General features: G+C 46.9%; 7 protein-coding genes across 7 annotated transcripts; 2 read left to right on the forward strand and 5 right to left on the reverse strand.

The window, feature by feature from the left end:
- Positions 1-3,639: 3,639 nt before the first annotated feature.
- On the forward strand, positions 3,640-4,536 carry FOBCDRAFT_228116 (uncharacterized protein). The gene has a single exon (XM_059609765.1). The coding sequence runs from the start codon at positions 3,666-3,668 to the stop codon at positions 4,440-4,442; it is 777 nt and encodes a 258-aa protein (XP_059465438.1). The 5' UTR covers positions 3,640-3,665; the 3' UTR covers positions 4,443-4,536.
- Positions 4,537-5,773: 1,237 nt separating this feature from the next.
- On the forward strand, positions 5,774-6,166 carry FOBCDRAFT_138964 (uncharacterized protein; the record flags this gene model as incomplete). Its single annotated transcript, XM_059608020.1, has 1 exon — positions 5,774-6,166. A coding segment is annotated over one exon (393 nt), but the record flags the coding sequence as incomplete, so codon positions are not given.
- Positions 6,167-7,968: 1,802 nt separating this feature from the next.
- On the reverse strand, positions 7,969-8,909 carry FOBCDRAFT_242018 (cytochrome P450; the record flags this gene model as incomplete). Its single annotated transcript, XM_054706020.2, has 2 exons — positions 7,969-8,728; positions 8,836-8,909. The coding sequence occupies 2 exons, from the start codon at positions 8,907-8,909 to the stop codon at positions 7,969-7,971; spliced, it is 834 nt and encodes a 277-aa protein (XP_054561995.2).
- Positions 8,910-13,732: 4,823 nt separating this feature from the next.
- Positions 13,733-14,824, reverse strand: FOBCDRAFT_242019 (uncharacterized protein; the record flags this gene model as incomplete). Its single annotated transcript, XM_059610429.1, has 4 exons — positions 13,733-13,776; positions 13,863-13,998; positions 14,060-14,387; positions 14,451-14,824. 4 exons carry the CDS (start codon positions 14,822-14,824, stop codon positions 13,733-13,735), a joined length of 882 nt encoding a protein of 293 aa, XP_059465440.1.
- A 2,226-nt stretch (positions 14,825-17,050) lies between these two features.
- Positions 17,051-18,503, reverse strand: FOBCDRAFT_204442 (uncharacterized protein; the record flags this gene model as incomplete). Its single annotated transcript, XM_054706022.2, has 2 exons — positions 17,051-18,263; positions 18,358-18,503. 2 exons carry the CDS (start codon positions 18,501-18,503, stop codon positions 17,051-17,053), a joined length of 1,359 nt encoding a protein of 452 aa, XP_054561997.2.
- Positions 18,504-19,648: 1,145 nt separating this feature from the next.
- Positions 19,649-20,772, reverse strand: FOBCDRAFT_242021 (uncharacterized protein; the record flags this gene model as incomplete). The annotated part of the gene is made up of 4 exons (XM_059610430.1): positions 19,649-19,797; positions 19,935-20,027; positions 20,060-20,132; positions 20,545-20,772. 4 exons carry the CDS (start codon positions 20,770-20,772, stop codon positions 19,649-19,651), a joined length of 543 nt encoding a protein of 180 aa, XP_059467610.1.
- A 472-nt stretch (positions 20,773-21,244) lies between these two features.
- Positions 21,245-21,651, reverse strand: FOBCDRAFT_204443 (uncharacterized protein; the record flags this gene model as incomplete). The annotated part of the gene is made up of 2 exons (XM_059609124.1): positions 21,245-21,321; positions 21,384-21,651. The coding sequence occupies 2 exons, from the start codon at positions 21,649-21,651 to the stop codon at positions 21,245-21,247; spliced, it is 345 nt and encodes a 114-aa protein (XP_059467611.1).
- Positions 21,652-23,145: the final 1,494 nt, after the last annotated feature.

The raw sequence follows: 23,145 nt of genomic DNA on the forward strand, positions 1-23,145 counted from the left end.
TGAAGCGATGCCTGCTGTTAGCTGAAGCGATGCCTGCTGTTAGCTGAAGCGATGCCTGCTGTTAGCTATTTGAGGGCGTCAGGGGTTGTTGGTTGGTGTTATTGATTGAATGGTGTCAGGATAGTGCAGTTTGAGCCATGTCTGTTCCAGGCGACCTGTGGCGATCGTGAACATGACTGTAGCTAGTACCGCATTCATGTTCGGTGTCCATTTGTGACCGTCTGATGCTGCCTTGCCTCCTAGGTGAAAGGAGAGGTTGCCGCCTTTCTCATTCGGACATTGAAACATCTCTTTGCGTTGTGTCGTCCATTTCACGCATCGAAAGAGGAAATGCTCTACCGATTTCTTTGCCTGCCCACATGGGCACTCATCCGCCGGTGCAGCCCTGATCTGATAAGATAACCGTTCAACCGCGCCATTTCGGTTCTAAGAATGGAGAGGAAGCTACCAGATGGAGTTGGCAGGCAATCTAGAAAGGTCGACTCAGCTCTGCCTGGTAAATATCTTCGCTTGCTGTACGATCGATTATCATGGGAAGAGGTCAGTGTGCTGGCACAACGTAGATCTGCTCTCGTTCCATTGGGAATTGTGGTCCTCGTTTTGTTCATTCATCTCTATAGCGTCATGTACGGTGCCGTTGCGTAACGGGTTGACATCTTGGCTGTCTCCCGAATTTTGAGCTTGCTGTTGGGTGGCAACCAGATGAAGTTGACTCTGTTTCCGTTTGCGCTAAGCTTCTCTACAGCATCATATATCACTCATATATACCCTTGACCTGATTGCTGGCGAGGGTTACTTATCGCTAGTGCTGCAGATCTGTTACTCGTTAAGATCACAATAACTCGATACTCGATCTCTGACAGACAGCCGAGGCCATGAGCAATCGCTGCTAGTTCGGCTGTGTATGGGTTGTGTCTTTCCCTCAAGCCCAGGGTGACCGAAAAGGTTTCGTTGGTCTTGCCGGCTCTTGCCGCGGATATGGGAACTCTGATAACTCCTCCCATGCCGACTTGACCATTCCGCGCGGAGCTGCTTGTCGCTATCCTGACCGCCCATCCTGCTTTAACTAGTTCTTTGATCTTGTCCTCTTCTTCCTGTTTTGTACTGTGCTGTACAATACAATTCAATTCAATTTTTTACGCACGGCTGCTTGTTTTAGTAGAAAGGACACTAGTGAGTTATGTCTCACGCTGTAGATCGCAAGCCAAGGCAAGCAATTCAGTATGGTAATCATAGATGACCTGTGGTACGGTATGGTTTAGGTTTTTCTGATACCCGAATTAAATTGATCACCGAGCATGATGGCCACTAGTGGACCTGTGTAATGTATCAACATGCCTTGATGTCAGCGTCCGTTTGTTGACTTGCATCTACAACCTGTACTTGCCCCACCACCCACGTCCCGATTCGTTCCCGCAGACTTTTTGACGAAAGCCAGGCGGCCTCCGGTTTTGGTCAGAACCGTACATATTTCCACCTTTCTAAAAAGAAAAATACTCCATTTGAACCTAAAACATCCTGTTCTTGGTCATGTTTTGAAGTGGCTGATTTAAGCTGCGAGTTTTGCCTGACAGCGTTTCGGAGGATGAAAATATATCACAATGCTGACCATAAACCCGGCCGATATGAAATACCATGCAGTACCCACCTACCGGCAGTACCCACCTACCGGCACGCAAAAAAAAAGTTTCCCCATACAAACTGCTATTTTTCAACCCCCTCACAAAGAGTCACCAAAAATAGGAATAACAAGTTGATTGCTGTTTTCCAGTTCGGAATTGAATGTATTTTAATATTCTTTTGGCCTCTTAACTGCGCGCCCAGCGCGCGTGCGTGCCACAAGTAACTCTTCCGCCTCCGAATTTGAGCCCTCATTCTCTTCCACTCCTCCCACCTCGATCACTTCCTCAACAGCCTCTGTCTCTTCAGCTGCTTGATGTGGCTCTGAAATAGCATCACCAGCCACTAGAGCCTCGGCTAGTGTCATGAACTTCCTGTTGGGATTCGGTATCGCCTTTCTCTTCTTGCCTCTGCTCAACCGCCCGACTTCCTCCTCTAAACTGGCTACTCTTGAGCTTAGGGACGCGATCTTTGACTCTTGCGCTTCAAATCCTTTTGATATAACAGAATACCGTCTTCTTGTTGAAGGGCTCTTGTTCTTCCCCAGATCCCTGATGTGACGGCTGGTCTTTGGCGTATTATCAGAGTCGACTTGCCCGTCCCTGTGGCCGTCCGATGCAGGCGTAGATTCCTTCTTGTCTGACTGAATCTCAGGATGCATGAGCGCTTTCCGCCGTGAAATCGGCCAGTTTCCAGTCACTCTCCAGCCCGAAAGGATGTTTTTCTTCGTCATACCCACTTCCCTAGCTTTGGCATAAGCCTTGATGAAGTTAACCTTATCCACCGGCGCAGAATCAGTCAGGCTTGTTAGTTTTTGGAGTTCTTTGCGGTAAGCAGCTTTGGAGGCATTGAACACGCCATTGTCAAGTGGCTGTAGGCCGTGAGAGCAATGGGCTGGCAAGTAACAACAATAGACGTTGTTCAAAAAGCACGTAGCCATCCACTCATCCTGGATTTAGGGTCAGCGGCATTTTTGGTTCAGGAGGTTCGGGGCAGGCAGATACTTACAGACACATGGCTTCGATGGCCATCTAATATGATGAGTCTTGCATCAGACTCATCGTCCGGCTGCGTTTGGGGAAGATAGACCTCTCTGAGCCACTCGATTGCGATATGGTTGTCTGTCCAGCCGTTGTCGGACGTTATATAATACCAGTCGGCCACCTCCTTGAGCTCATCGATAAACCACTGTTGTTGAAGTTCTTTGCCTTTGAAGATAATCCCCGGTTTCAGAAGACGGCCAGTTGCCGTGACGGCCTCCATAAAGCTAGTCCAAGTGCGGGACTGGGAGCCTTTGAGGAAGGCTTTCTTCCTGGGATCGCTACTGCCGACAACCAAAGAATCCAAGCCTAGATTCGCAATAGATTAGCTGAATTCTTGGTGAAAACAACAGATACTCGCCAAATCCAGCCATTATACCGCCCTCATCAACGTTAACTGTGTTCTCAGGTTTAGAATTCGAGGAATAGTGGCTCTACGGAATGGTTCCCATCCATGCTTGAAACTGTCGCAGAGTCACTTTGGGAGTTAGATCCGAAAGAAACCTCAATAGCTAACTGAGAGTCTCAAACTGACCTTTGCATTTTAAACAGTTATGCCGAACCGTGGCAGAGAACCAAAGATAGAGCATACGCTGATGGTCGAAAAGACAGTATGCGAGGATTGTGAGAGATGGAAGCAATGAGGGATTTATATCCAGAAGTGGAAGTTATCAATGAGTCAGAAAATGAGCGTGGGGCTAATTGCTCAATATGACGAATTAGAATGCTGAATGTCTCGTCACTAGATAAAGTTTAATGTGGTACTTCTTTACGAGAAGCAAACACAACCAACAGAAACTCCATGGTATCCCTGATCATCAGTTCCGTGCTAGCCGAGAGATCTTATGATCATCAGAGCCGAGGCTAATCTGGGCCCATAATGCTGCACCCAGTTCAATTACTATAATCCAAAGGAGAATTATATTAAATACCCTACTTTCCACCCTCACAAACCTAGGCTAATTAATCTCATTTTAAGGCCAAATATCTCTTGGTATATTTATTATGTATATCTCTGCTGTCCTGACGCTATTTGCGTTGGGTTTCTATCATGCTGCTGCTGCTAGTGCTAGTGAATTAGAGGCAATCGAGCCACTATTCCTTGAGTTCTCTATTCAAGAAGTCCTCACCAATACCTCCTGGATCCCGGTAGTCGAGCCATGGGCTAGTCAGTATGTCAGTGCAGTTCGCGATGGCAGATACGGCGATGCTGTATGGGCACGGTATCATATTGCAGGAGATGTACACGACGGTATCGTCGGGGGCACGACCAACATGACAGTACTTCAGAGCATCGAAGAAGATGCATTGGGCTACAAGCTCAACGACCCGGAGGACTATGCCAAAGCTCAAGCACTCTACGCCCAGACAAGCGACCATGACGGGCATAAAGACATCATCCAGACTCTTTCACATATTCACAACCAAGATATCAGTCACCTTGAAGCACGCGTTACATACTCAACCACATGCAGTACGGACTTCAATGCTGCAAAGGCCGATTGCACCGACCTGCTCGACAGAATGCCAACGCGGAGGACGAATATAGGTAACGGCCAAGGAGTTGCTTCGTGGGGAACATGCAGACTGAGGGTCAGTCGCTACAGGGGCTCATCTACTGATCTAACTTATAACACTGCTCATGCGGTCGGTCGGCTTATTGAATCTGATTGTTCTCGTGTGCCGCATGGTTTTGATTTCCCGGTCGTTTCAGGCTTCTCGCCAAGGAACCGTGGGCACCGCAAAGTTTGCCTCAGCAGGAAAAATTCAGGTTGTAGTTAGAAAACAAGTTAAGTTCCTCACATGGTGAGGAATGACAAACACAGTGAGAAGAAGAAAATAAATACAGGCATCGTCTTGAATGCACCGAATGGCCCAATATAAATTGCCTCGAAGATTACCTCTCGATCTCACGACTTATCACCAAACGGTCTCATAGCCTGATTACTGGCACTGGAGACTTGTATTCTCGCTGCTGTCTGTCAATGATCTTTGGTGGACAATCTCTCGTATCTTAGTTTTAGATGTCGCGAGTCTTTAGTCCTCTCCAAGTGTTTCTCGTCTGATTTGAGCAGGGTTCTAGCAGAGGACCATTTATGACTTGCGAAAAGCCCCCCTCATCTACGTCCTGTGTCGAGCAATTCTCTATCGTCATTTAGTCTTCCGAAAATATGCCACTATCCATCTCTCGCTCCTGAGATTCTATCCTATTTTAATGTTGACCGTTATAGGCCTATTCAAAGTTTCGGATACCGCTTCAGCATCAGGTGCCTGAGTTTATAAACTCAAGGATGGTAGTTCGAGAGTGATAAAACGCGTTTGTTTGGATGTATCACTTAGAACGCCAAAGTGCGCGCCATAGCTTGATGATCGAAAAGCCAATACATATGAACATGGCTGTCATTAGCTCCTAGAATGGGTTCGGGCAATCAAATCATGGTATCTTGTGCTACAAGTACTCGATAAAGAGATATTAAAGGCCGGTCCAGGGCCGCGCGGTGGTGTCTCGCTAATACCCAATCTTAAGCATATTATCAATCTGGCCGAGAACATCTCATGTTGGAAAGAACGGTTGGCTACAATAACAGTGGAGAACTGGAGTACATATCCGTCTTGTCGATTGCTTATCGATAACAGATGCACAATCAGATACAAGGTCATCAAATGATAAAACCTAGCTCCCATTTGGGTGGAACCTTTGGTCCTGGCAATAAAAACAATGTCGCGAGGCATAGATCCAGAGAAACTAAAGCGTAGGCAGAACAACGACCGGTCTGATGGCAGGGCTCATTTCTGCCTCAGGAACCAGATACCGACTGCTTACAGTATCCACATCAGCGTCGCATTGAGTGCGGATTCGTCAGAGACAGACAAGTGGAACAGAAGTAATCTTTTGGCTCAATGGCATGGCGGGAACGGGAAAGTCGACAATCTCGCGGACCGTTGCTCGATTCCGGCCTAAGCAAGGTGACCATCGTGCTAGCTTCTTCTTGTAGAGAGGAGAGACGGACCGAGGAAACTTGGCCAAGTTCGTGCCGACAGTGGCCCGTCAACTGGCTTGGAGCACACTCGGAGTTGCGACGTTCATCAAGAATGCAGTTGAGGCAGATTAGGCGATCGCTAACAAGGCCATTCGGGAGCAGTTTGAAAAGCTCGTTCAAGAACCGCTGTCAAAAGTGGCGGTAGCATCATTATCCCGACAGTCGGTTGTTCTCATTGTTGATGCATTAGATGAGTGCGAGAAGGAGCTTAATGTCAGCATCCTTCTCGAGCTTTTCTCCACCCTAGGCTTCGCGGGTTCTTTATGCATTCGAGTTCTTATTACCAGTAGACCCGAACTTCTCGTACGCCTAGGCTTTCTTTCTATTGGCCATACCCTGGATCAGCAAAACAGAAGTGGTGTACCAGTAGCCCGGCCGAACGTTCTCAGAGACGGGAGACAGTTCAAACTTATCCCAACGGAACAAACACAAAATAAAGAGAAAATAGGCGACAAGGAAGCATGAAGACGGCGTTCTTGTCAAAGCGCAGTCTTTGCGGGCGAGTCTAACATAAGAGTCTCTTGGGGGCTCAGGCTCAAATGGGCGTGTCTGTGGTGAAGCTGTGGATGGCCCGTACCCTGCCCAAGCTCAGTAACCCAGACAACAGCCTAAACAGGCCAACTTTAACGGCAGTTATCATCGCGAGCCTGAAGTTGAGATTCTATAAGAGTCCAATGGCTGCCCTAGAGCATTGGTAGTTCAACTACGAAGCTTATATGAGTTTCATGTCTTTAGTAGGAACAGATTCACGCCTCATTCCACGCTGGTCTGCGTACTGTCTGGAATGTGACATCTTAGCACGGTCGCAATGGAAGCTACACGGTTCTAACATACAACATGGAACGCCATCAGAAGAGAACCATATTGTAAGGCCCAACGAGTCGCTACGTTGCAGCAAGTGCGCCTCATCCTCAAATCTTTGTCCTAATCGTTCAACTCTATCGGACCATGATGGGCTAGTGCATAGCTCCACCGTGCATATCTTCTCAAGTAGCGATTCTGGAGCCCACAGTTTCTCCCCGACTGACGATTCATATGGCTATACACTTGATGCTGAATCTGTGGTTCGGATGGCCAGACAAAAGAATGATTATTCTATGACTGAACCTCATCGCCTAGTGGTGCCCGGAGATGGAGACCCCCAGGTCGAAGCGATAGGTCAGACAGATGGATACGCATGTCTCGCGACACAGTGGCGAGAAAGGTCCAGAAGTATCTGAGTCATCAACAAACCCGAGGTTTCAGAGCCGATTTGGATGTTTCTTCATGTCTTTGTGCATAATCATAACCTGCCGAATCACCTTCTTGTCTCGCTATACCCTAGCTGCCAGCTTACCCTAGGTTGCCCTTGAGAGATGTGATGTGTCCTAGGAGATTGGGTGCAGTGAATTGTAACAATCGCCAGGTGACTAAAGCCAAGGTGGTGGCATGAAGTCGCGTTTGTGCCCTTAAGCAATATCAAATTGGAATGTCTGTACAGTAGCATGATTGAGAGGTAGAGTGATTCAGCGTGACACATAAGATTTTATCGTTTCTGAGTTTCTGACTTTTACCTATTCCCCTTACTCCATTATCTCGCTCTTGGCCACCTATTGTTGAAACAGATGGTAAAACGTGAAAAGCTGCGACAGACTAATGTTAATCATTTCTAACCCTTTCCAACCGATCAACGTCCCATCTTCCCAAGCCTTTTATATTGCTAGACCATATTTTGAGCCTACGAAGTTGCAAAAGAGAGAATTAGCAAGCTGATTACCCTAGAGCTGAGTAGGGTTCCTGTACGAAAGAGTCTGATTGGATAATGTCCTGTTTTGGCATGGTTAGATGGTTTTCTGACGGTTTCCCCGGAGGCTTTAGTCCAGTCAGCATGCATCCTCTAAGCTCGAAGTGGTAAGAAGCGGATGAGCTGCATACAGTAAATGCTGTAATTGGTCAGAGCAAAGAACAATGAGATAATCTAGGCTTGACAGCACGCAGGGGCGATTTCAGAGATGGCAATACAATTCATTCATGCATGGGGGTCTCATGATACAGTTTCAAGCCATCGATCCTGCTTGAGTATATCGTGTTGTTATTAGAACTAACTACTAATAAATTTCTAGAATTGGCGACAGGAAATTGACTTAGCACATCGACGTGGTGAACCTTCCTCATCTCTACGTGAGTTTCGCGCAGGCGGCTCGGACCCCAGACAACCGTCTTTGACTTTTGCTCCGTCTAACAAGCTGTTTAGTTTTAGATTCACGCGATACATAGGCAAAAGTTTTCTATGTCTCAGATAACTTGCAAATCTCGACCGGAACAGGCCTGTCAAAACTATGGAGACCAAATGGCAGTTCCCGGTGACCAGGCTCTATCTTTCTGGCCTCCTCTGGATCGATAAGCCTCAGGTCATAACTCTGCAACACCATGGCGACCGAGGCGAAGATGACCTGCTTAGCCAACGTCTCGCCCGGACAGCGGAATGCTCCTCCTCCAAAAGGGAAGAAATGCCCCCGCAAGCCAGCAACGGAGGCTCTGGAGCGCTCATCTTCCGTCCCCATATGCGTTGTTGGCCTTTGTGGAGATTCTCGTGCGGGTTGAACGCGCTTCTTTTTCGCGGGGCCGCTGATACTGGAGCTGCCTGGACAATCGAGAAACCTCTCAGCCCAGAAAGCTTCCAGAGGATGCTGAGGCTTGCCACTTGACAGATCCTGGCCCGTGTTCCAGCATGACACATCCAGTCCCGCAAGCCAGCCAGTGAACATGACGGGTACACCCGCCTTGACCTTCCAGCCTCCAGCGAGACACAACTGGTCGTCGAGGGATGTGCGACCAACGGTACTTGCAACACGCAGCCGGAGTGTTTCGTAGCAGATAGAGTTGAGGAGGGGATCCTTCATCAGTACTTTGATATCTGGTTGCTCTCCAACCTCTGTGGATTGAAAGGCAAAGCTGATCTGGTGGCGAACCCGACGGAGCAGACTTGCATCAAGTAGGATGTGCACGATCATCCACAAAGCTGCGGGAACGGTGTTTGCCATAGCACTGTATTGGGTAAGCAGCGATCTCTCGGTCGCTTCTCGCTTCTGCATCCCTCGTGGCGGAAGAGTAGAGCAAAGGTTGAGCGAGAGAGGGAGTGAACATGGACGTACACGAAAAAATATCCCAGCATCACCACAGCTACTCCGTTGTTGCTGAGCCCGAGAGCCTCGTGGCGCTGAATCATCTTGCGGACGTATTGGGTGCCCCAAATAGGCTCGTACTCGATATCGCGGAGCCCGTCATTATCCCAGTTGTAATTTTCGCTACACCAGGTGCGCCAACGATCGAAGTTTTTGTGCATCTCGTCACGCGCCTGGTAGCTTGACGGTACCAACCATCGCGGCAGACCTTTGGAGATGTTCGGAAATGCTTTGTAGAAGTTCCAAAAGTCCTGGCAGAAAGTTGGACAAATTCTGAGGAGATGCTCTCCATACAAGGCTTCTACATTAGCTCTAAGGATGAGATTTGATAGGAAGCTGAAGAGATCAGGAATACGGCCCCAATCGTGTCCGACCTCCGATGCTGCGGATAGCTCTGACGCCAAATTCTTCTTGAATCTCTCCATCACAAACACTAGATTTCGCCCTTGAAGATAATGAGCAAAGTCTTGTCTCTGGTGCTCCATGATACGCCGGGAGACATCTGGATGATCCGTGTAGAATCCTACACTGGCCTCGTAGGCGGAAATACGGTCATGGTTGAAGATGTGGATATCACGGCCGGATAAGCCGAAGAAAATGGTCAGAGCATCGAATAAACTGGGCGTCGGCACCAGACTACTACTCCGTCTGAACAGTCCTTCGATCTGTTTTCCAGGCATCGCCAAGTATATCTCCCGACCGATGAGCGGGATATAAGCTGGAGCTCCTCGCAATTCGTGGCTGATGCGCAGTTCAGTTAGCGATGCGGTGATGCAACGACCGCCAAAGCCGGCAAGCAACGGTGGATCCAGTAATACGAAGTTGAATAAGACTGCAGAAGGGGGTCTCCAACATACGTGAGGCGTGTCAAGAAACTCTCTGGCTGCAGAGTGAGAGAGAGTAGATGGCCTAGCCCCTGAAGCCCCCACGAAGGCTGGGGAGGGGATTTCGTCGAGTCATCGTTATGGGAATGTGGTCTGGATTGAAGTCGAGTGTATATTGTACCTAGTAAAAGAAGGAGAATAGGCAAAAGAAGAAAAGCCGTATAGGTCACGGCGTGATCTAGGCTAGGAGGTACATGCTTCATCAGCGAACCAAGGTAGCTCTCCATAACCGTATTGCAATGGAAGTGGCGGCACTAAGGACAACCGCGCCGACACTTGACAGAGTCCTGCCTGGCAGGTGAAGTCCCGGCGTCTGGATAGGCCCGGGGGGGGCAATGAGGAATACTGCAGGATTGTGACCGAACGGTTTTCAGTCCGTGGGTACCAGGTGTTCAGATATGGTGTCTCAGAGGACTATTACTGTACTATTGTCTCGGAACAATCGCGTTTGGATAAGCTGCATGGGACTCATAGAATATTGGGTGACGCAGGCTTATTTAGCAGGTCTAAGGGGCAAGACAGTACTAATTGAGATGAAAGCTGGGGGAAAACGGCCGTATTAGTGGTTATTAGTGGCCACCTTAGCGATATTTACTAGCTTACCAACTGTGTCGCAGAATCCATTATAGATAATGTTGCTGCTAGTGCTGCTGCCGCTGCCCAGTATTCTGACTCTTGGCTGAACAGGGAGAACCGGCCAATACGGGCTGGCAAGGCAGAGTTCACATATCTTGGCTATGCGAGCTATCAGATTATTCAGCTAGCTGTTACTGTGGAATAATATACTGCACAATACAGTATCGCTCCCATATTGTTTTTAGTTTCCAGTAATTAATCTACTTCACCTCACCTCTGCATCATCTGCTACAACGAAAAACGAGGTCTCCCCGAAGGTAGCAGGACCATACCTAACGACTGCACAAGTTACCATCTCTGATATCCTCTTGGTCCTATACCTACTTACCCACCTACTTACCGCTTCAGGTCAGCCGCATCTGTTTCCGTCCGCTATGACCGAACTGTTGCTGGAGTCGCCTTTGCCTTGTTTCCTCGCTTCAAGCACAGCGTACGCGCTCCTCACATCCCATCAGTTACAGTGCCAATTATTACCCATCCTCATCGCCTCGTGGACCTTTGCATTATTCGTGCATCTCGTGGTCTGGCTGAGCTGGATCTTTCCACGCTACGTGTCAGAGCTTCGCCATATTCCTACAGTCCCTGGATTCCCTCTTTGGGGCCAGTTTTTCGACGTCATCACACAGGAATGCGGGGCTCCACAACAACTCTGGCACCATCGGTATGGCCCTGTCGTTCGCTACTTCTTCCCCTTTGGGTCGGAGAGGCTGTCGATTGCCGACAGGGGCGCTCTGCAGCGCATGGCTTTCGACTGCCCTAAAACTTCCGTCGGAAACTGCGCTAAACCATCACAAGCGCACTCCTGGATAAGCAGAACCCTCTGGCGTGGCTTGGTGCCTGGTCGAAGTAGCGAGCACGACTGCCGACCCAGCGCGTTAGCTTTGCCTTTTTCAGTACAATCCATCAAAGCTTTAATCCCTATAATTTGGACAATATCATTATGTCTTGGCGAATGTAGGGAGGAAACGAACGCAAGTCGACCCAGCGCCACAACAATCAGTCGTTTGATTGGTTGAGGCGACTTACCCTGGAGGCCGAGGTCAACAATTTGCAACGCAAATATACTAGCAAAAACGGCAAGGACTCATGCTAAGATGAATAACATGGGTTTAAGGATCTAATGTACGTTTGTATTCCATGCTGAGATTCTACTGTAGACTTAGTGCTTAGCATTGAGTCAGCTGACATGATAGTTTCAGTATACGATTTGAATTGATTCAACTGATTGATATATCTGATCGTTGATTGGACAACAGCGCTGAGATGAGTCTGAGCTAAACACCGTGTTGCTGCTAGCAGCATCTCATACTGATATAATTGGTTCGAAAAGGTGGAGTAGGCCGTAGCGAGTAAGCTCGGTTATCTTATCGGAAGAAACCAATAAAGGCCATAGCGGGAAAGATCCAGGAATACCTGGATAACTATAGCATCAACAGATTAGGTGCCAAGTGCACGACTCAATCATCGAATTAGCGGGTGCGAGTGTTATTGGATTATACCGAATTCTAGAGCAGTTAATAGACTATCAGTTGATATAGTAATATTCGATCGGTGAGTTATGGCCGAAGCTTGGTCTAAAACTGGCCTGTCGGAACCATGCAGGTAGTGCATATATATAGGCCACATGCTTGTTCCAGAGTATATCGGTCGTCATCGGCTTCCCACTTTAGTCATGGCGAGCCACCAAAAAATACGTGTCGCAATGAAGGGGAGGACGGTAAGGAGCTGGCTATTCCCTAAACTGTTCACGCCAAAACTTAGTCCTGTAAGATCACCTTGCCATGAAAAGATACTCTCGATATGGGGATTATTCTTCAAAAGCCACGGATGGTTGGAGAAAGTTTGCAAAGCCGGAAATCCACCTGTTCTTATCGGAAGTGTCTTGAACCATATTTCCCAAGACAGCGTCGATCCTAAGCAGAGAGGTCACTTGGCTCTTATTTGTGAGGGTAACACATACCCAGCGTTGTTCGAAGAGTGCCTACAACCCCACGCTATGCATAATCACGGAAAGGTGATGCAACCCGATTATGCTTTTAAACATCACAGAATCACTTTGAATGCTCATTGTGTTATGACTGGTTCAGCCGCAAATTCAATATACACAAGATGGCCTGAGCTGTTGAGTGAGGTTTCCGCCATAGGGAGGCAGTCAGCGTTCCTTGTGTGGGGAGAAACAACCGTAAGGCAAACGCAAACCGTAGCTGGCCTGGGTAGAAATCTTAAGTCAGCCGAATCTGTCTCCAGAATCTGTACCATTACACTGCAGGACTATATGGGCAACAGACCATTTCAAATCTGTAGAGAGAAGAGTCTCTTGTTTGAGTATGATTACTCACAATCCTGCTATAAGTATGCAAAGAACTATGAACGTATTTATAAAAACTACAAGGACATTATAGAGAATCGAGAGGATATAATATGTGAAGGATGTGGAATGAAGTAAGGTTAAAGAGGAGTTATGCTTCAAGGTAATCTATGTTTCGAGGTGTACAATCTGTAGACTAAACTCACATATTCTATGATACAGATTCTTTTACTGTTACGTTCTGCAAAACTTCTGGCCTATTCCTACGCACTACTTCCATTTGTCGCTTGAAGGGATACCTCTCTGCTTACTATAGATGGCTCACTAAGTCGAAGATGAGAGTTAGATTTTGAAAAACGCCTAAGTGCAAGCATTAGTCCGATGAATTAAGTTTATGTTGGAGGATTTTAAGTACATACTTATACAAACCTATTTATAAAGAATCTGATCTTTGGTAAAAGAATAAAAGATCCCTGTAATTTAAAGTTATTCTTAAAGTAATGAGTAAGAGGTTATAAGTGTTTATGAATTTTAAGCATGCTATACTTTCCTGCAAACACGAATATAGGGCTGCAGCTCAAGGCCACATTGAAGAGAGTTGCGTAATGAAAGTGTTGCTCGATACGAGACACCACCACAAAGAAATGCCAAGAGGAGATGAGAGCAAATTTGCGAACAGGATTTACAGTGCTGTGGAACTGGATGGTCTCGCTACGGAGAATGGTTCCTTCAATGGATTCCTTTAAACCTTTAATATAAACCTTGGACCTTTCGAAGATGTAACAGAGTCTCCAGAAGCAGGCAGTGATTTCATGACACAATTAGCCAAAGGATACAGCAATACACATGCCTTTAACTTTCTATATATTTTTTTCCTTACCACTTATATTTATTACTAAATTAATGAGATATAAGTGACAGCAGAGACATCATATTTTCTCGTCCTTTGTAGGTGGTCATCTGACGGAAGTGGATACCAGTGGTACGAGGTACATAAATTGAATGACACCTTGTTGTGATGTTGCTGCTTCAAAGTATCTCAAAACAATGCCGGCTTTAATTGCGTCCAAAAACCCAAATCAACTAAAGGAGATTCCAAGTATAATACAAAACCATTTGCGAACCCTTGTGGGGACCTTATTTAGAGACCCCATTGTCTGGGATTTTACTTTTCGTCCGATTGGGTATGGGGATAGCTTTTGAGTCTACCGGCCTGTCTTTGGATAATTCACGTATTGCATAGGTGGCATCCCCTTTCTTATCGAGCTTCGGTAGCGCCTGGCGGAGCTCATCGGCTTTATCATCCTATTCCAAATTGTACTCATTAGCTGCCTGATCCAAGGGCGACGCATAAAGTATCTCTCACGTTGACTGTTCTGTTCATCTGGCCTGGTGAAGGGGACAACTTGTCGGCACGTGCGATGTTTGTGCGGTTGTTCATACCCTCACTTCGAACAGGCTCTGAATCGGGAAGCTTGGAGTTGTCCAGCCCGGAATTCGGGTGGCTGAACTTGGCCTTTTTGGGAAGTCTGGTCTTTTGACGTTCCATGTCCGGCCTCCTCTTAGATCCATGGGGCGCGGCACTAAAAAACGAATCTTCGGAGTTAAGAGAGCTTTCTCCATGACTTTTGGGTCTGACGACTGGTACTCCGGGGACAGAAGTTGAGTCATTCGGGGCTACCGATTTGTCAGGTCTAAGGTTGGTCGGTCAGTATTCAACTTCATGAGGTTCTTGGCCGTGCCATTGTAGCTCATACCTATCGATTCTTGAACAACCGAAATCGGAGAAGACAGTCTCTTCCGGATCAAATGAAGTGAAAGCAGATATTTCTGGAGAGCTTGGGTTGAGACTAAGTATCTGCCCTTGATCGGTAGCAAAGAGTACGTGATAGCTAGCCGATCGATCCAACACTACTGTCTGAGAGAGATCATGAATCCAAGAAGGATCGATGCATGATGGCGTAGTGAATTCGCTTGGATTATCTGCACAGAGAGGGCTAATCAATGAAGGATACTCAGCTTGCAGGTCGAGCTGTGGTTCCAAATATTCAAAGGGCGGTAGTAGAAAAGGATTTGATAGATGATCGGCGCATAGTGATTCTGCACCACAATTATTTTGGATACGAGGCATTGTGAGATGTCGTTGACAGAAAATAGAACAGATTGATCGAAATTTTGTAAATTCTGGGCAGTGATAGATATTTATTCCCTTCGCCATGGTCTTCAGGGGTTCAGGAGACAAGGATACAGGTATGGGGGATAGCATGCACTTAACAGGTGGTAATTACAGGTTTCTCTTAACCAGTGCTGGAGATGGCGAAGGGGATGGGTTATGTGGGGCCGGAATGATGATCGAGCAGTGACTACTACCAATCCCGTTCAGGGACGGGGACAAGCCTAGGACTTACGACTGATGGTTTCTGCCGGCAAGTCCTTCTTACACAACATATCGTGCAGAACCACGCATGGAAGTATAAGGAGAATTCAATTAACAACCACAAGGTGCCAGTGACATGGATTGTATCTCAATGGATGTCCAACTACACCAATCAAGGATGCGAGTGTGAGGCACTGTCCGGACTACCGTCAAGTTTGTATGATAGTAACTCAAGGCCGGCGGCTCATGAGGCTGTGTAGATGTGCGCCAGTAACCGGTAAAAGAAACCTCTTTTGGCAAGGAATCCTGGTAAGAAGATTGTCAGGTCTTTAAAACTGTTTTTTGGCATCACGGTGGGCGTCAAACTTTATGGTCAGCACAGCACTAGACCTGACTCCACTGTCTCTTCTCATCCAAAAAAGTCTATTGTGAAACTTCGGATATCTCGTGGATGATGTGATGATGTTGAACTGAGACCTCGGATGCAATCAAGTCTCGCTCACCCATCTCTCGTCGAAGTGCAGCCTCTTGCAGAGCCGAATCCTCACCTTACGCCAAGTCAGTCTCGAGATCAGGGCCAGGCTCAAAGATTCTGAGCTTCAGTCGGGTTTGATTTCTTTGGGCCTAATAAGTCCCAGGGACGTTATGTCGTGCCGTCCTGAGTACTTGTAAGTTTGAAGCAGTAGGTGGATATGGTGATTGAAAGTAGTTGCGTGAATTTCAAATGTAGGAGCGCACCACACAGGTCACATGCCGTACTTGAGCAGGGGACCAATGTGAGAAAAAAGGCAAGTAGATAGAGGACCTAGTGGCCCAAGTGTTGCTATGCACAATCAGTCCTGTCAATACCGATAGTTCGAGTCAGGGGTATAATGAAGCTGCAAGGTGTTAGCCGCTTTAAAAAAGTAACGAATGGGCGACCTTTTCTGAGAATGATAAGCTGCTTCTCATATATCTCACGCATCTCACGCTCTGTTCTCTTCTATGCCTACTGTCATTACTGTATTCTTCTGCATTTCTTCGCAGTCAACCCTTCAAACGATCGCACAGCTATGAGTTCCAGCCAGCCATCCGACATCTCGTGGACTTCGCCCATGGAGCATCCATGCCCTGGTCAAGTCAATATATCTTTTCATGCCAACCCGACGGCAATGGATCCAGATGCCAGTTGTTGTCTTCAAAGTACTCAAAATGCTGGTCAAGATCTACGCTCAACCCAAGGTTGCAAGGCCTCTCAAAGTTCGATTGAGTCTGCGCAATTGCTGCAGTTGGAAGTGAAGATGGAGAAGTTGGGCAGAGATATTCGCATACTCAAGCGCCTTGTTCGCCCGCAGAAGAAATCCAAATATCGCCACTTCAGACACAACCAAGCTCCAGTATATATTAAGAGCTTCTCACTCACTATAAACACCTCAACCAATACGCCAACGACACCAGAGGAATCGCATGGCCTACACTTATCATGCTCACAAGTCATCCCTGGTACTCCCAACGAAGAGGGTGCTGTAGATGAAGACAGGGTTGCCCAGATGGATTCAGAGGTCGACGGCAACTAGCATCCTTTTGGAAGTTGGCGGAAAGTGCTGTACCTATCCTTATGTCGTCGTAGATAGAAAGTATGACGGCTTTGTGGCATCAGAAAAGAAGAATTCTGAAATAAGGCTACTTTCTCTGAATAACACAGCACAGTGTAGGACTTTGGGCTTGGGACCTATTTTGCCTTTGTCATCCTTCCGAGTGCTTGGTGAGCTCGTCAGCCTTTAGAAACTACCAATGTTGGAGCCGAGTTGCTATCGCTTGGTAGGCACTTGAGCACTTATAGAAGTTGTAAGCAAATGAAAGGGTAAAAGCCAGCATCTTGTGTCCCGGTTGGTACTCAAGTCCCAAATTTGAGCCTAGTTCATGGCTATTTGTTCCTTCGGCGCCTGCGGCCCGGTTCGGTGTCTTCACGCTAAGCCATCGTACCCGGACTGGGCTGCCCTATCCTGGTGCGTTTCCGTTTTCCAAACTGGATAGGTCCAACATCTCGACGCCTCTCCGAGTTAACGGAAGACCATGCTGCTTCAGTTCTTGCACCAGCCGTATCGCGTAGCTAGGCACTCGACTGAGAAAGTAGCTGACTGCCCAGCCTCTTGCTGGGCTTGAACAATGCAAAGAATAATGATGCACGAAATCGAAACAGTGAAGCAGTCCAGGATTTTGACGGAGGCAGCGCCGGATATCTTCGGTGAAGAGCGAAGAACCCAAGATCCTGCATAATTGAAGGAAAACTCCTGTATGGATTCGCGCACCCCAGCTCTGGAACAGACTGGCAAGATGAGTGTCTGTGTGATCAACGGATAATATCGTCTGCAAGAGGGCATCCAGGAAATCTTCAAAATCACTGGCGGAAGATACCATGACATTTCCAAGACTTTGTCTATCATGGCAGAGGAATTTCAGAAGCCTCTCCAAAGAAAGAATCTGCTGATTCTTCTGGGATGATGACACCCGTTCCGTGGCAATTGAAAAGATAAGCTCCGACGTCTCGTCGATTTTCAGGGACCCCTGCAAAACTGAAGAGCCCGAGCCCAGCAACCAAAGAATAGATAAAAATGCATTGTCACTGCAAAATCGTCGCATCGCAGGTAGCGCACGGGCGCCCAGTTCCAGTAAAGTCGGTATCATCGGTCCTTTTCTATGACAGACAGCCAACACCAAAGGAGTGCATCCGTATCCTAGGTCGGCATTGACATCCACTCTATTCCGCTCCACGATGATCCTTACCAAGCATCTCAGACCTTCTCGTATGCTTGCCTGGAATGCCTCCAAGTTTGGAGGACATAGGCCTCTCGAAGCGCCTCGCCGGACTATCAGCACAGCTGTCGTTTCTTGATGGTTGAGGATCGCTTCCATTAGTGGTGTCTTTCGGGTGAGATGCAGGCCCTCTTTGTCATCGATATCAAGACCCTGGTCGATGAGATAGCTAACGATATCATCCAATCCTCTGCGTGCGGCCAGATGAAGTGGCGAGAAGAGAGTTGCGTCGACGCGATGAAAGGACAGAGGATGAGATTTCCTAGCGTCCTGGCATTTTGTGAAATCGGCCCCTCCCTCTTTGGCAGCCGCGAGGATCCTCAACGCATCATGCTGGTCTCGGCAGTGGACGATAGCATAAAACACGGACGAGGATCCGTGGTTCATGACGTCATTTCTGTACAGTATAGGTTTGCAAATGCTGTAGAGCATGCGGCACGACTGTGAGAGCGAAGCCTGACCACCAAGCGAGCATAACTTTGCGATCATACAGATAATCTCCGCAGGTAATGAGGAAATCATGCCAGGCCAACTGCCCTATATTTCGCCACATCGGCCCAACCAAAAGTTTGCCTTTGAAATTTCGAACGCTGGGCGTAGCTGCTGCGAACTTCGGGAAAGGAGAGGGTAAAGACATGAGGACGACGATGCCATTTTCAAAAGCAAAGAAGATACCGTGTACAAAAGGTTCAATGAATAGCCTTTGTGAAGCACAATCACGTAAGGCAATTATAGATTTAGCCGTAGCCGATGAAAGAAAAGCCTAAAAAAGCACGTCACTCTAGAGCAACAACGTTGGATGACAACATGTTTGCCGCCTGGGCAGCAACGGCAGTTAAGAAATGACGTGTAGATAAATTCAAGTCGAAAGTCCGGTCCTCATTTTTTCTTCTAGCTTCTTTTCTAAACGACTCTTCAAGGTAGTTTGCTGCAGCGAAATCCCACGCGCAACGTCCATGAATGCAAGGTATCGCATGCCAGTTCGGTTGGCAAATTGATATTTTTAGTACATGCATGACTAGTACGACAGGTACGGCCCCTGGCGTCTTTCGGCCCCAACAGCATGGGAGTGCCTTTGTGCTCGGCCATCAATAGCCCCTCTTGAGACCAACTTCTTCTGGCCGTCTGTCTCCTAGAAGATTTGACTAGTTCTAATCGAAAGACATATTCATCTATCAACGAATTTGCATACATATTGCATTAATGAGCAAGTGGGTGTAGTATATTTCAAGTTTGAAAATCAGAATAGGGAAGGATTGACAGGTCATGTATTGCGGTATTGTGCCGTCATGCGGGAAGTTGAGGCCGCGACAGTATGTTTCTTTAGTCGCCGCATTTCAGATGCATCCACGCTGCTGGCCAGGCCTAAAACTCAATATAAAGAGCCAGATGACCAGATGGCAAGTTATCTACTGAACTTAAGCTTAATGATATTTCTTTATACTTTTTTAACCTCCTCGTCGTAGCTACATTTTAGAGATGATATCGCTCCCAAAAAAGGTGTTTTGCGCGCCTATCTACTGTGGCCCTCAAGAAATGAGAGACGCTGTCATTAGAGAACTTGAGTCGTTAGAAAACCTTAAGCCTGTTCCATGGCTAGTTGCCTCTACAGTCTTCCTAAATAAGGATGGCTCTTTCTCTCTTAAAGTGATAGATGAAGGGTCCCTTAAAATGGGTGTGCAGAAAGTATCTTCATTTATGGTCAATCTCTTTTACTCGCCAAGTCGAAAAGTCCCGGAAGAACAGCAGAGACTACACTATGCTCGGCGAAGACTGCTAATCTCACTCCTGGCGCATGCGTGGCTCTGGAGGAGACACAAGGTATTGGATAACCAGGGCAACCCGGTGGCCTTTGAAGACAGGAGAGTCCTTGCACCTGAAGATATCCTTAAATTTCTCAAGGATACTCAGGTTCATACCGGGCGCTGCCGCTGTGAAAAGGTCATAGGTTTCTTAGAGAAAGTTCAGGAAGTGCCTTTACTTGAGGATACGTCGAAGTGGAATGTGATGGGGGTTACTGCATGTCTATGGTGGGATAAGTCACATGACTTACGCAAACATGACGTACACAAAGGCCCATGGTGCTCCTGTCGTCTTGAGAATGCAAATCGGCTTCCAACGCTCAGTTTTGCCGGACCAACAATGGTAACGACGGCTGCAGCTGGTCTGGCCCAAGTACGCCTGCCATCTTACCACGAAGCATCTTGCCACGAGGCTTGCCCACCACCTTATCATCCAAGCTTGCCCAATCGAGAGTCAAAATGCACTCCAAGAGAGTTAAGGACATTATAGTAGATAGCGAATTGTGGATGGTATGGAGACACAACGCTAGTGAGAGAATGGGATGTTAGGCAGAGACTGATTAGGGTATGGATGACTTGACGAGTCTACAGTAGGCATTGTATGTAAGCATTAGTGAATAGTATTCTATCGATCAACACAAGCCGCCGGGCGTAATAAATTGTATTATATTGTATTGTACTGTCAAATGATGAAGGATGGTTGTATCTATCCTCCGTGCGTCTGACCCACAAAGTAGATGACTTGCTTGTGTCAACCACAGAATTTCTCAAAGTTCCCATTCCTTCAAACGAATTTGATGTGTCTTATGTAGAATCTAAGCATCTGATGAAACTATGAGATTGTAACCGCAGGCTGCTGAATTGGTTCTGACCTACCTGTTGAGGACAGTTTTCGTAAATCTCCTCTCTCGGGTGTTCCGATACATCGCCATTTGGCCATTTGAGAAAAACGTGATATGTACTTGCTGATTCGTCAAATTCCATGTGATCTATGTCAGCACAATCCCATTGAATGCTGGGCCCTTTCTTTTGCGTGGATGAATGGCCTCCAGCGTCAGTAATGTCGCTCTTGGTAGCGAAACTTTTCCGTGATCGAGTTTTCATGGCGATTGACAGCCTTGGGACTTAATTAAAAAAGCTTCTTGCAAATAAAATGAGGCAACGCTCGTTTTTCTTTTGTTGTTGTTAAGGGCCTGTGACGAATTTGGCAGTTCTACAGCAAAAGGGTATTTATTGTAAATCATTATATCATCTTCCTGGCCTTATCTGATCTAAGATTTTGGGTCAAATTTGGCCATTTTCTACTGATCACCAAATACCCAAGATACGGAACAAAGATCCCGTATTTGACCACAAACGGCCAATTTCAGTGTAAGAATCCGCAACCAGTGGCCGACTTAGGGTGCTTCCACCTTGAATCCTTGAAGCCCAAGACCCTCGGAGCTGTAGGAATATACATCTTACACAAGGCAAGGATGAAGCAATAGCATTCTATTTTAGATCAAATTCGGAATATACGAAGTACGTATCAGTTACTTGTGTCTCAAAATTCGCCATTTGGTACGAAAAAGATTCCTCACTCCCAGCTTTTCTTTTCTTTTCTTTTCTTTTTCTTCTCTCCAGCATCGACACTTAATTTGGCGACTTCATCCCCTGTATTCAAGGGAAGGAATAATGCAGAAGACAAGCAATAGCTTTGAATGCATCCGAAGTACCTTCTGAGAATTTCAACTCTTCCGCGCACTGGTCTTTGCCTTTTGTATCTGTTCGACTGGCTAACAATTCTCGCTCATGGATAGAAATTGGCAGCGCCATAGCGCTTTGGATAAGTATAAAGCTCCACGCGAGGATTTTAAAGTTCATGGCGAGAGTTGGGTTGATGGCGCACGCGAACTTGGCTGTTATCGTGCAACCACAGGAGTGCCTATTGGAAGCAAGCAGATGGCAAGGCAGGCTCAGGGCACGAAGCAGCATGGGGCTCATATTTATATAATCGGCGCAATATGTTTCAATAGAAGCTGTAGTCTAGGGTTGAATACAAGAATACAAAGAAAACCTAGACCGGCCAAAAATGGCTATGGGAGTCTTTTACTTCCATTGTCTATAAGTGGATCTTCTCGTCGAGTTATGGGCCCGCTTGGGGCTCTTGTATACGTAAAGCATCGGCACATGGCAATTCAGGGACCTTTCCCATCCAGGTGTACTACTACTATCCTACGGCCATTTTTGCTTCCAGTCTTGGATTTGTTTACTAAGATAATCGGGATAGTCTCCTTCTTTCTTTCCGTTCGACTCAACAATCACCTTTCTATTGTTCATGGTCGTATTTTCTGCAATACCGTGTTGTCCTACCGATTACTCAACTCTCATCCAGATGAAAGTATTCTATAGCACAGTATTCAAGTGTTTTTAAACTGGACAAACGACCATTATGGCTAAAACAGATGATAACCATGAAAATGACAGCATGTAAGTGAAACGTCTGTCAACAGCTTCTCTAAAATCATGTAACCTGGACTGCTATATTCATACTGATCTGATTTAGATACTTAGTAGATTCTATCCAGGATCACTTCGTTGATGAAGACGTAAGGGCTATATTAGATTTTGATTGTTTGCTTTCTACCTTGTTCGTCGCGTTTAGCGCGCCACATAAACCTTTGGTTATTCACCTTCTGCTCCTCGTATTTCGGGGACGACCTAGGTTATACGAATACTTTCGATTAGGCCATCATCGCCTCTACCATTCTAGGCTGGCACGACACTGATAGATACCAGGGCTGCATGTATTTCCAAGTGAAATGGCAAGGCCATGAGAGCAGCAAAGAGTGGACGTGGGAGCCCCAGACGAATCTCGAGTCAGTTGCCTGTTTCATGCCCCTACGCTCTGCCTAGCTGACCCTTGAAATTCGGAGACAGAATTGAAGACGACATGTTGGTGAAAGAATATTCGGGAATTGATATACGGGCATGACATTTTGGCTACACGGGCATGACTCTTACACGGGCATGACTTTTGTAATATCTGATTCGCTAGATTTCCGTTGACCCATAGATACATCCCCGCAAAGGCGGTGAAGCCAGCTTCGCTAACAAGACCTCCCTTTCAGTGTAGAAGCAATTAGGTCCCGCTAGCTCCCTTGAACAGGTCTTTCACAGGCGTCAAAGTAAGGTCTAGTTTTCCATACAGAACAAGGCCAACTCCATTGTGCCCTCGAAGGCAGTTATCTATGTTGAGATCCATTGTTTAACGGATCAATGGCTATTCCGATCCATTGGTGGCGAGGATGTGGATGTCTTGTCAATAGTTTCCGGTGGTTAGCACCAGTCTTTCCTCTTCTTCAATCAACATAATATGCTCATTTCAACAATTTACACCTCTATTTCCTAACTGTTATACAAGAAAGAACCTTCTCGTCGCTCTCCACCATCTCCCACTGACTCCTTCGCCTCCGGATGCTTGGTTGCGTCCTCCGC

The sequence above is a fragment of the Fusarium oxysporum genome, chromosome VII (assembly GCF_013085055.1).
Source record: "Fusarium oxysporum Fo47 chromosome VII, complete sequence".
Classification (NCBI taxonomy): Eukaryota; Fungi; Ascomycota; class Sordariomycetes; order Hypocreales; family Nectriaceae; genus Fusarium; species Fusarium oxysporum.